Source organism: Pteronotus mesoamericanus, unplaced genomic scaffold, assembly GCF_021234165.1.
Source record: "Pteronotus mesoamericanus isolate MK-2021 breed Mesoamerican mustached bat unplaced genomic scaffold, CSHL_Meso_final contig_317, whole genome shotgun sequence".
Lineage (NCBI taxonomy): Eukaryota > Metazoa > Chordata > Mammalia > Chiroptera > Mormoopidae > Pteronotus > Pteronotus mesoamericanus.
Window position 1 is genome coordinate 4,704,921 of NW_026555133.1, and position 13,441 is coordinate 4,718,361.

Sequence of the window (13,441 nt, forward strand, 5' to 3'; positions counted from 1 at the left end):
TTGAGTACTTGGAGAGTTGTGTCTTTGACATTCTAATAGAAAAATTCTAACCCTAGTCCTAGTTGTCCTGAGTCAACTTGAGGTTTTCTTTCAGCTGATGCCCTGGTTACCTTGACACATGCTCCCCATCCTCCCCGCCCCCCCCCACCCCCCCAGCCACCGATTGACGTTACAGTCTCATGGTTTTCAACGTGCCCTCCTATGGCCTTTCTCCTATGAACACTGGTCACGTATTTCACAGCACTTAATGGGGGGCATCTTGTAAAGCCAATGGAAGGCGAGAATGGATCAGGTTTAATTGCTATTGTGCCCTCCAGTCACCTGGTAAGGCCCATTTTTTCATGGTTGACCCCTTAAGCATATTAGTGGTGTCAGATACCTTGACAACCCAAATGACAAGGGGCTGTTTTACCAAGGAAATGAGGCTCTAAGTGTAAAATCAACCCTATGTCCTTCCTTATTCTTAGTTGACAGATTTTAGTTTTTAAAAACCAGTGAGCGGAGGCGCTGTCCAGGGGAGCGCGCCTCACCTTTCCCGTGCTCCACTTGCCCCCAGGTGCGTCCCTTTGCCTTGACCTCCCCTACGCCGCAAGGGCCCTTTTGCTTCTGTAACTTGCTTCCTGAGCCTACGCAGCTCATCTGGCTCACTTCCACTACCTCCGAAACTTTCTAAATAAACTTTGACACAGTTTGAAAAAGGAAAGTAAAAGGTGAGTGGTGCTATCCACAGGATGGGTTAGTGGGAGAACTGGCCAAGTGTCAGGCCATCGTCTGTGTGGACTGCAACTAAATCTTGCGTGGTGTGAGCCACACTCACCACGGCTCCATGTCCCCACGCTGGTCTTTCACTTTCCACTCTGAATTGTCTTCTGTTTGGATTTCTTTTTACATACATATTTTATAACTTAAAAGTTTTTAAAGATTATAACCAAATTAAACTATTAAGGTATCATTTGTCTGCACTCCTGCCCCTCCAACTGTCATTGTTAAATACAAGTATTGAGAACTGTTAAGACCTCATTGAGGAATTCTTAGATATCCTGAAGCTGAGAATAAGGTATTTCCTCACCCCTAACAGTCTTAAACTACCAGATGAAATAAGCCATGCAGAATCGGGACACCTACGGAGGGCACAGGTGATTCTGCTCAGTGGAAAGTGAAATGCTCCCATTAAGTTGACAGATCTATCCATTAGAGAGAGATGCAGGCCATTCAAGACACAACCTGAGAGTAGTCATCTCATGTAGAATGATCGAGGAGCTTTAAACTGAATGTGTGGGCAACCTAAGTCTTACCCATTCCCAGCCTCCACCCCATTCTTGGCCATCCCACAGTGGGGTGTAATGTAATAGGTGCTCAGGGGTGGAATGAGGGCCTTTCCTGCATTACTAGTTTAGAAACTGCTTAAAAGATGTCAGGTCTTTTTAACACTTAAAATAGCTAATAAGATGAATAATTATTAGCTGATAGCTAATAAAATAGCTAAGATAATTAGCTGATAGCTAATCATGCGCCATCTGCCAGCAGGAAGTATGTAAGAATGTACATTGAGAATGAGGTGTTGCCACCTAACAGGCATTCAAATGCCAGGTAATTTCCCTCCACCTCCACTTTCAAAGCGGGCTGGTGACCAAATGGGAATGACAACCATGTAAATATTCACAAAGGGAACAAGCTCCACTTGTCAATAGTGATGGTGAAAAAGGGAGATGTGAGTTCAAAGCCCAGGGACCACTGATTTTTGTCCAAATCTCAGTAAGTTTAGCTGAGTAAGCTAAACAAGTGGTTTTTAAACTCGAGCCTGCCATCAGTTGCCTGGGAGCTTGTGAAAATTGATTTACTTGGATACAGCAGGTCTGAGATGGAAGCCACGAACCTGCATTTCTAACAAGTTCCCCAGTTAATAACGCTGCCGGCCTGGGGATCACACTTTGAAAACCATTTTGTTAGAGGACTCAGGTATGCCAGCAGTTGAAAATTGTATGAAAGTCAAGTTTCACCCAAGACTAAACAAGGACAGAGCTGTCACATGGGGGATGCACAAGGTTGCAACATCATTTCCCCACCGTTTCACATTCCCATCCCTTGTTCTCCACCAGGGAGAGAGACAACCATGAATATTGGAAGCAAACTTGGTGTGTGTGAACCAGTGAGTTACTCCACAGGTTTTGAACAGCTAACCCATTTCAAGATAGTGATCATAAGGCTAGAACTCCACACCTGGATTTCAGTCTAGGGAAAAGAGAAGCCCTGCACAGAAACGGAAAAGCTGCAAAAAAGCCCCAGGAAACTAACCTTGAGCAAATTACTTTGCTACTCTTGACCCAGCTTCCCACTTTGGGGGAGAGGCTATTCCCAGTAGGCGGCTGGACGGGCTTCTAAGAGCCACACCATTCAACGTGTCCTTTACACGACAGTTATTTGGCTGGAGACTTCTTGGGTGCTAGCTGAGCTATACTCAGGGGATGAGAGGTAGGACATCCAACCCATCTGAAGAACAGAAAGCTGAGGGTTTCCGGGGCAAGGGTCAACGCTCCTGGGACGTTCCAACCAAAATTTTAAAAACCCCTACCCTGGGCCCTGACCACCACAAGAGGGCTGTCTTTTAAAGAGGGGCTGTAATAGGTCATCCCAGGCTTCAGCACTCTGGCCTCGGCTGTAGAGACTGTCGAAGGGACTGCTGGATGGTAGGGAGGGTTCTTGGAAAACAGTCTGCAGCTCCCAAATAGGGAAAAGGAAGCAGACAGCCAAGGCAGAGGTGACACTTCAAGGAAAAGCAAGCCTTCCATCAAGGCCCTGCTGCCCTGCCACCAATTTGCATCTTACTCTAAGACTGGTGCTTAACACAGTCCCATTTCCTATTAGGACTCAAAAGGTTTTACATCTGTGCACAAGGAGGGGAAAAAAATAAATCACGTCTAGTTTTATAGGCATTTAATAGTTTACCAATTGGTACAATAAGATTTTTTAATATGCAGAAAACATGAATAAATTTTGTTTTACACAGTCTGAGCAACAAATCTTACTGTAAAACACAAGAGCAATATTATATACATTCCTTTACTGATTTTTTTAAAATTGTGTCAATATCTTCAGTTAACTCTTACAATCTGGGGAACTGTTTTCTCCAATCACCACCTCTGCAATGTTCATATGGAATCAACGCTTGCCTTCATGTCAGTGTCAGAATCAACGTCTAACTCCGAAGAGTTGTGTTTGTCTCTGTCATCTTCAGAGTGAGCTTTAGGGATGCCTGAAGGATAGGCAGGACAAGAAAGCAGCTACTTACATGATATAGTGGAAAGATAAAAAGGCCAGTTCAGTCCAGTCGTGACTTGTAAATCCAGCTTGCCCGCCCCCCACCCCACTGGAAAAAAAACCCCAAAAAACAAAAAACCTTTTCCACCAATGTTGTACATGTCGTTTCTCTACCAGGAGATTCTTCTTTGCATCATCTAGATTAACACATTGGACTTATATACAGCTGGACAGAAAGAGTAACCATTTTAAGTGCCTTGTCCTTCAATCCAACAATTTTAACGTCAGTTGCTTAAGGATTATCAAGCCACCACTGTCAACAAAACGAAATATCCTTTACTTTTAAATAGTTTTTCTTTAAATAAATTTACAAAAAACTATTTAATGAGTGATATCACCTGGAAGTTCACACAGAAACAGAAAGAGGCAAACAGGAGAGCAGGGCACTGACAGTAAGGAGACTGGGCTTGGTGATCTAGAGCCAAAGCTTCCGAAGACTACAGCGAGCGCCCCATAGCCCAGACTTGCTAACACTAGTGATTTTAGAGCACTGCTCGGGGCACACCATTGGTCACACCACACATGGACAAAACTGGACGGTCTTAGTCTCCTAAAGTGCAAGATGCCATGTTAAAAAGCAACTATTCTCCACGCGATGTCTAAACCACAGTTTCCGTGGCTTGCACTTTCAAGAGTGCAGCTAGGACTTCTTGGGCACATTATATTAGGGTGGCACTGGAATGTCTTTCACACACACAAAAAGTCAATAATCATCTGAGGATGCAATTCTACCAGCATTTTATTTCTTAAATAAATGGCCAATCTGATTTGAGAAAGTGACAAAGCAGCAGTGAACCTCTAAACCAATTAATAAATTCCTCTACTTACAATCCAAACCAGTAACCTCATCATTGTACTTATCCCAGGCAAGGCACAGGGTTAGACGGCAGACAGAGAAAACAGAGGAAACAGGAGAAAGGGCATCAACAGGGCAATTTCAAACAACAGTGCAGGAAACCTTTGAAAATCTGATTCTGGATTGTGGATGGACCACTCCCCCCCCCTTCATTATTCAAACAGGGCTCCTTACATTTGGATCCAGTTGAGGACCATCCCTGAGATTCAATGTTCGCTGCTTCTTAAATGGAGGATGTCTGGTAACTCAACTAAGCAGCAGGCTGTGGCAATCTCCCAAGTAAGGATAACTGTGTTTACAGAGTAAGAACGTTTTTCCTTCTTTGTCAACAAAAGTCACTGTATGCTGCAGCTAAAAAACCCAGCGGACAGCAGCTTTGTTTCTTCCTAAATCGGTACCATTTTTTCCTTTTGTTGTTCATATCTATGATTTCTAGATGTTGTGGCTTACCCTTAAACAATTTGTGTTGCTACATGCTAAACATTAATTAAAATACAAGACATTTATACATGTACAAACAAATGTTAAGATGCACCATTTCTATGTATATTTCTTAAAACAGTACAGGAAATAGCAGCAAACAAGAACAAAGATATTTTCCATAGCTTTTGTAGAAAAATCCAGTCAGAACAGCTAAGGGGAAGCAGAAAAGGCTTCTCAATGTGAGCAGGGTTGTGAGGCAGTATTGTCCTGAAAAGTTATTCTACTGTATTTAAGCAATTAGCTTAAAGTATAATTTTTGTCCTCAAAAATAGCCATTAGTTTTCAAAACACCTTTCCTTCCAGAGACGGTTCTCAGGAATTAAAAACAAACAAGCAAACGAACAAAAGACACAAGCTAGACATAGAGCTGCTTCTAGTAAATACATGGGCTATTCTCTGTGTAGCTACAGGACATTAACTCTAACCCTTTGTCTTTTTCAGAAACCAAATTTCCATTAAATACTAAAAGGAACATTTAAAAAAATCACGTATTACACAAATGAATAAAATGAAATTCAGAATAAAATTCTTTGTTAAACTGTCTTTGTTATTTCATTAACTTTTCAAATGACCTAAAAAAGGAAAACCCTGTTGGTTAGCTGAACAATGGAATTATTTATTAATAATCTGTAATGGAATATTGTTTCCAAAGTCATAGGCAAATATTCTCTTAAATTGACTTGTAGTAACTTTGGATCACAATATATAGTACATCAGGGATGTGTAAAATGCTGAACAGCCAGATTGGGGGTGGGGACAGATAACGGATATGATTTTTCCTTTAAGTGGGAAAAATTCCCACAGACTCACACCAAGTTTTCAGAAGTGTTAGGATCAAAAAGGGTTTATTCTAAAGCATGGTATTCCACAGCAAGATTTATTCTACTTGTATGTTTTAGCACGTCCTCTAAAACCCAGGACCCAAGGACATGGAGGTTGTATGTGCGTGATATACATATACAGACTTATCCACTTAATAGATAAGTCCATATACTTTTAAACATTTATATATAAACAAAAGGTGGAAAACAGTACATTTTTATGCACACTCCATTAAACCCTGTCTTTTTATAACTTGTAAGTTAAACAGTTCAAATTGGTACCAGATTCATGTAGAAAAACAAACTGCTGTATTTCTCCCACTCCCTTAAAATGAGCATACATAAGCTTTTCAGTATTTCTGTCATTATGTAATGCACATTGCACATCTCTAAAAAACATCAAAAACAAATAGTGATTTGTATCATGACACACTCAATGGGAAGATTAAATTCTACTTGTAATTTGGAAGTCACATCACTATACAGTATGGAGAATACAACTAGAAGTGTGTCTAATGTGGAAAATAGAAGCTTACAGTATTACAGTGTTTTTTTTTAAACTGCTTAAAAAGCGTTAAAACCCAAATGAAATAAATGATTTGCTATTAGCCATTGAGATTTTTCTTGAGATTTACAGTCATTTTCTTATATAAATATACCACTAGCCTAAGGCTGCCAAAACAAATGTATCCTATTGATTTGGCAAATGTGTCATGACAAAAATTCCAATGTGTAATCCTCAATAATTACATAGATGGTTCAGAGATTTTGAATTGTAGCCTTATTATCTAACATTCTTGAAGATTTATTAAGCACACTTAAGTGATGTTACATAGATACACATTTCAGAAAAGAGCCCTAATAACCACCACTTTCCCCCAAATGAGGCCATCAAATCAGGCACCAACAGAGAGCAGAAAGAAAAACAGGAATTAATAATCCAACATAAAATGACACTGTCAATTTTTCAGTTTAGTGCCCTAGTTCAATTTATTCAATTTCTGCCTTCTTAGGCCTGGTGTGACCAATGCCAGCCCAGGTTTTTAAACCCTATGGTACTTCTAGACAACGTATGTAAATTTACAGTATACAATTTGGATTCACCATGCATGAATACTTTGTGTGTAACATTTAATAAGCTCAATCTACATCCAGAATAATTTACATGAAAGGACAATATTTATTTAAACAGAGCTCAATAGGGTAACCACGGTATCATCAGAGTGCATCCAGAGGAAAAGAGGGAGGAGGGGCCAAGTGAGACCCAATCAACGGCACTCCCACACCTTTACTGTTTGGTCTACACTGCCAGTGACCACATATGGTGCCGTCTTGTGGAAATCTGAAAGAGAAAGAAAAGACTTATTTTAAAATCAGGTTGAGCTGCATACAATTTTAAATGTCACAAAACAAGGGCAAGAAAAAGGAATACCCATTTTCCCCCTACACATACCCACATATCCGCCCCGACAAGGTATCAGGCTAACCACCTATGTTAGGGAAACTGAGACTTACTGATTAAGTTCTGTATTAACACCTCAGAAACAAAACAAAACAAAACAAAACAAAACCACCCCTACCTCCGCTACCTCCATCCCAAATGAGGCTGAATAAACACTCAAATCTAACGACGATAGTGGTCTCGATGTATCCATTTACTGAACACTTGCTATGTTCCAAGCTAAATACTAATGTTTTATACTCATGCTAAATCCTTGTAACCATCTAAGAGGTGGGCATTAGTCCTATTCTGCTGAGGCTTTACCTTCATAATTAGACCCATCATTCCCTAGTGTATTATATCTTACTGTATTCACTATCTTCAGTTCTACATTCAGGTCCAGATGACAGTACAGACGCTTATGAAACTTAAACAGAATTCCCTGAGTTTCTAGTACATGATCGCATGTACCTGCCAGAGGGAAAATGTTGAGTAAGATTTCTTCTGAGAAACTTACAAACTAATAGGGGAAGAAAGAGTATTCATTAGAGTCATCAGTAAGCATCCTCTTCATAATTCTATTTTCCAAAACCAAAGTTGTGCAGTGGAGAAAATAGCTTTTTTATTACAAGGCTGATAATGGTGAGAGGGAGTTAAGGAAAGGAGAATTTAAAACAATAAGAATGAACAAACTTTTTAATCTGTCTTTTCTATTCTGCCCTAAAAGTCACCATCATTTCTTACCTGTAAAAGTCCACATGGTTACATAAAACTTGTTACATCTGGCACTCCAAAAATCTAACTGCTCAGAAGCCTTGTAACTAATACATACCCAAGGAGGTAACAAAGTGTTCATGCGCATTGAGGGTCTTCATGCATCGCTTGTTCTTATAATCCCATACACGTAGGGTCTTGTCATCAGCACAACTCAAAATAAACTTCCCCCCAGAATGGAACAGAACTCCACGTACCCAGTTATCATGACCCACCTTAAAAACAAAAAGGTATGTGACTTAGTGAAAAGATAAAACTATTTAAATAGTATCTATAAAACATTAAGTCATAACTCAAAGCACACTGAAACTGTACGCACCAAAACACTGCCAAAGAAGAAAAATGGAAAAAATAGTCTAAGGAATTCCAGATTAAAGAAAACTGAAAACTAACAAGAAAATTCAGTGAATGATGCTTGACTGACTCCTGGATAGAGGCAAAATAAAGTTATGCAGAACACTACTGGAATAATTGGAGAAATTATGTAGTATATTAACGTTAATTTCTTGCGTGTGATAATTTTATTCTGGTTAATGGTAGGATACCCATGATCTTCAGAGATACATGTTGTCATGTCTACAAGTAACTCAAACTCTTCAGCAAAATATACATAAACACATACACACACACGAACATGTTAACAACTAAGGATTCTAGGTAAAGGACATACAAGTATTCACTGAATATCTATTCATCCATCTATCCCGTCCCAGCATTTTCATTTCTTACAATTTAGCCTAAGAAACAATTAAGAACATGCCCAGAGATTTAGTAAACAAAAATGTTCATCAGAACACTGCATGTAATCAGTCCTGGCTGGTGTGGCTCCGTGGACTGAGTACCAGCCTGTGAATCCAAAGGTCACCGGTTCAATTTCTAGTGAGGACACATGCCTGGATTGTGAGCCAGGTCCCCAGTAGGGGGCGTGCGTGAGGCAACTACATATGGATGTTTCTTTTTCTCCCTCCTTTCCCCTCTAAAAATAAATAAAATCTTTAAAAAAAGAGAGAAAACACTGCATGTAATCAATGTAGAGTGTATCTAACAACATGAGCAAGTGTCATATACCTCTAAATTAAAAGTGTGCTTCTAAGCAGTATGTACAGTAATACATTTTTATAGAAAAATAATAGACCTATTATATTCACCTACACAGTAACATAAAAAACAGGTTTAGCACTGCACGGTATAATGGGTCACCATCACACATCGCTATTTAAATAAAAACTAACTAAAATTAAATACAATCAATAATTCAATGTTTCAGACTCACTAGCCACATTTCAAGAGTTCCATAGCTGCATGTGGCTAGTATCTACAGTACTGCATAGTGCAGATTAAAAAAAAAAAAAAAAAAAAAAGACAACCAAGTAACATATCTTTTGCCTTATCCTGCCCTTGCCCTTACAAAACTTTGTTCTATTATAGTTACTTATAAAAGTCACCAATCACTAGATGTAGAAGCCTCAACAAATGTCAAGTCAGTCCTCACTGGTGTGGCTCAATGGGATGGGCATCGTACTGCAAACGGAGAGGTGGCCTGATTGATTCCCAGTGAGGGCACATGCGTTGGGGGTGTGTGAGAGGCAACTGATCAATGTTTCTCTGGCACATCGATGTTCCTTTCCCTCTTTCTCCCTCCCTTCCCCTCTCTCTAAAAATAAATAAATAAAATCTTAAAAAAATTGTCAAGTCACGTGTTGTATGGCCACATCAAAATAAAGCAGGAAAAAAAGCACCCCCTCCCCATCTTTCTTCAACTGAAAAATAGGAGTCAGAAACTTCCTATTGGAAACTTCCTATCAGAAATTGATGGTGACCTGTGTTATTACAGAAGAGGAGAGCATATGCTTTCTGATTTTAAATGTGAACTATCATAACAGCAATACAGTATACATCCGAATTTGGTTCAGACTACTACTAGAGAGTTTAATTTTCTAATCAATTTTTGATGATACCTCTATGTGTCTATCATATTCTACAGAGAGATAATCACTTCAAAATATAGCTAGCACCTAAGGAATCTCTATTAACAAACATGGATGCCGCATTTTAAAAACTGCTATTAGATTCATGTCCACAGATTCCCTTAGAAATCTCTTAGGCAAACAACAATGTTCAGAATTAATATATCCTCATACTGAAATCAAGGTGATCCTAAAATGAAATAAGCATTTCCAAGTCATAAAGCCAGCACCATTAATTTCAGAATAGTAAAATAAACCAAATAAACTGTAACATGTGAAAAAATAGGTAATAGTTAAAGGATTCAGGTAATAAATAAAGGATTCTATTTCACAATGAAATATAGTGAAATAGAGAAGCAAACAGCTTCAAAAATAAATGAGTCTATACAAATTTCTTCATAGGAGATATATTACTTTTAAAGAGACAGTGAACTAGGATCTCCTTCTGAGCACTGACTGTCTTTGTAGATCCTTTATTTAACATGACATTGATTAGCAATAACCTTCATGTCACCAAAACAAGGGAATGATAAAAGTCTAAGAAAACATATCTTTATAAAGAAATTATTTTAAATCCTGGAAGAACTTAAATAGATAATACAAGGCATCAAACCCAAGAAAGTATACACACAGTAAAGGTAAAAAAGCAGCAGTAATACTATCCAAACTTACAAGAGTCATAAGGCACATGCCAGTACTGACGTCCCACATCTTAATAGTCTTGTCTCTGGATCCAGACAGCAAGAACGGCCCAGGCTTGCCACTTTTTTTAGTCTACAGAAAACATAAAAATTAAGTTTCCCAAGCAAGAAGTTATGTAAGAACTTTAAATGACTTCTACCAGTGATCCATATTTCTAATTTTATAAAAACGCAATTTTTTGACAAATAAAAATTATATCTATTTAAGCACACAACTTGATGTTTTGAAATATGTATACATTGTAAAATGATCACCACAATCTAGCTAATTAACATATCTGTCTCCTCATATAACTTCCCTCTTTTTTGGTGATGAGGACACTTAAGAACAAGCTCCTTAGCAAATTTCCAGTACACTGTATATTACATCTCCAGGACTTACTCATCTTGTTTTACTGTATTAAAATGGACAAGTCTTTTAACATACACAGGCTACACAGGAAGGACCCAGATACTACAGAAACACAAAATCTCCCCTTCGTTTCTACAATACCAAGACGATAAACTTACTGCTCAAGAGTCTGTAATCAAGAAGTATTTAAAAACTATTTAATTCAGTCTTCAAATTTCTGACATATGGTAAGTAACCACCACTAGAGGGCAGTAAAGAGAATTTGAAAATGCAACCAGCCTGCGAAAACAGATTACAATAGAAAGTTCCTTTAAAAAAATGGGAGGGGGCACGCAGAGGAGTGTGGGGACGCAGGGGCCATGGTTTGGAGGAGATTCTCCTTCTTTGTTTGTTAAAATGTAATCTTAAAAAATCAACAGAAAAATCTCTATAAAAAACGTGGTTATTTTGGGCTCACAACTTATTCCCAGAGATACTCTATAATTTACTTTTAAAGTACTAATCATAAAGAATAAAGTCATGAAGAACACAAGAATAATGAAGAAATATAACAAAACTCAAGACTTTGTGCTTCTAATGATCAAAGGTATCAGAGGTCTCCATATGAAATATTATTCTTCATTTAAAGCAAATATTTAAATAGTAAACTGCATTCCACCAAAAATTATTTTATAAATAAAATAATCATGTTCATTAAAGAAGGTGATTTTTCGTCCTGGCTCATGTGGCTCAGTGGACTGAGTGCCTGCCTGTGAACCCAACAGTCACCAGTTCAGTTCCCAGCCAGGGCACATGCCTGGGTTGCGTTCAGAATTAATATATCCTCATACTGAAGGTCCCCAGCGGGGGGCATGTGAAAGGCGACCACACACTGATGTTTCGCTCCCTCTTTCTCCCTCCCTCCCCCTCTGTCTAAAAATAAAATCTTTAAAAAATAAAAGGTGATTTTTCTAAAAGGTAACTTTAACTTCTCCCATAAGTTTTGTTTTGCACTGGTATCATCTTCTCTTAAAACAATGGTATTTCTGATAAATTCGAATGATCACTTTACTCTTTAGGAGAGCCCTCACCACCATCACAGGCCAGCTGAGAGAAATAATCATCATCACTGGTTAAAAAATATAAACACAATTGCAAGTTGAAAAGAGTAAAGAATGTCAAGATTCAGAATGTTGGAATACAGACTTTCAAATGCACTAATGGCTCTGAATTTGAGAATCAGAAATTCTGAGATATCTGCAATAAAATCATGAAATGACACAGAATCACAATACCTCAGATCCTGTTGCTTCAGAGATGGAAGAATATGAGCTTTCTGGAGCCCAGGAAATGCATTCTACCACATGCTCATGTTCTCGAAGCTCAGCCTTGCATTCTTTTGTTGCTACGACCCATACGCGAACAGTCTGGTCATTGGAACAGCTGGCTATCAGAGTGCCGTCCTGATTTGGCCGCACCATACGTACCCATTCTCTGTGTCCTGTGAATGTCTTCACACAGTAGCTGTCAAAATAAGCAATAATTTACACTGTGAATGGTAATCCATTGGGAACATGTCCCAGAAGCAATACAAAACTTGCTATGTGTACTGGAATAAAGAGAATGGCAACAAGTTAGTGAAACTGTATGCGAGTCAACAGAATAAATGTACATTCCTGGTTAATAAAAGATGGGGACGGGCTGGAGAGTCAAACATCAGTTAAAATAAGCTGATGGGAGTATCATTAAGGAGCTAACCAAATCAACAAAATATGGAAAGTAAAATATATAGAGAAATTATCTTTTCAAAACTAAACACACAATAAACCTAACAAAAATATTTCTAGCCACAGTGGGGAAAAGGCATGCTCTACTAATCTGGGTAAAACCAGTCGGTTATGGTTCTATTTTAACAATCGTGTAATTCTAAGCACAACCAAATGAAACCTAATAGGGGCATACCTGCACAAATGTTATTTACGTTTTATTTCAACCCAAAGAGAGATCACCTAAAAGAAGACCACAGAGAAAATAAGCCATTACATAGAAAATGGCTCCCAAAGACATGAGTTCCTTTTGTAATTTCTCTGTTCTTTTTGGGGATACATTTAGAGATCAAAACTTACTTTTAAAGTGTCATGGTGATCATTACGGGCGAAAGCCAAAATTGCCAGAACATTCTAAACACCATTTTGTTTAATCTCTTTAGCAGATATTTAACTAAATCTACTTACCCAGTTTGCACTTCCCACATTTTTATAGTTTTATCCCTTGAAGCAGACACTATATGATCTCCATTGGGCATGATGGCTACTGAAGAAACATTGTGGTCATGGCCTAAAACACATAACATGGCAACATATTAAGTGATGTACCACCGAAAGAAGTTAAACCTCAGTTTACCATTAGATTTCACCATGGAATTTCAAAAAACACTCAGCAACTTTAAATATACTGGGCTTTATATAAATTTCATTAAAAAAAAAACAACTTGTATTTACACCCAAAAGTTAAGGAACTAATGACAATAAAATAATCCAGAACAAAATAAGCAGTCAACTCAACTTATGATTAAACTGCAACCTATACAACAGTTTTGAAATCAGAAGGTTTAAGTATCATCAGCATCTGAATATACAGGGGTGGACAAAAGCAGGTTTACAACTGTAAGGACACAAAACAGTTTATTCTTGTATTATTAGTTATGTATTAATTATTGTTATTTATTTTTATTACTTTTCTTATTTAT

General features: G+C 38.2%; 1 protein-coding gene across 1 annotated transcript in view; it reads right to left on the minus strand.

Annotated features, from left to right (window-relative positions):
* Positions 1 to 2,902: 2,902 nt before the first annotated feature.
* The window catches only part of PAFAH1B1 (platelet activating factor acetylhydrolase 1b regulatory subunit 1), a 67,825-nt gene continuing 57,286 nt past the window's right edge, over positions 2,903 to 13,441 (minus strand). The window contains exons 7-11 of the mRNA XM_054575893.1: positions 12,927 to 13,029; positions 11,988 to 12,216; positions 10,333 to 10,434; positions 7,752 to 7,908; positions 2,903 to 6,820 (exon numbers count right to left, since the gene is read on the minus strand). Coding sequence (XP_054431868.1) covers positions 6,747 to 6,820; positions 7,752 to 7,908; positions 10,333 to 10,434; positions 11,988 to 12,216; positions 12,927 to 13,029 — 665 coding nt within the window. The 3' untranslated portion in view covers positions 2,903 to 6,746. The remainder of the gene's footprint in view (positions 6,821 to 7,751; positions 7,909 to 10,332; positions 10,435 to 11,987; positions 12,217 to 12,926; positions 13,030 to 13,441) is intronic.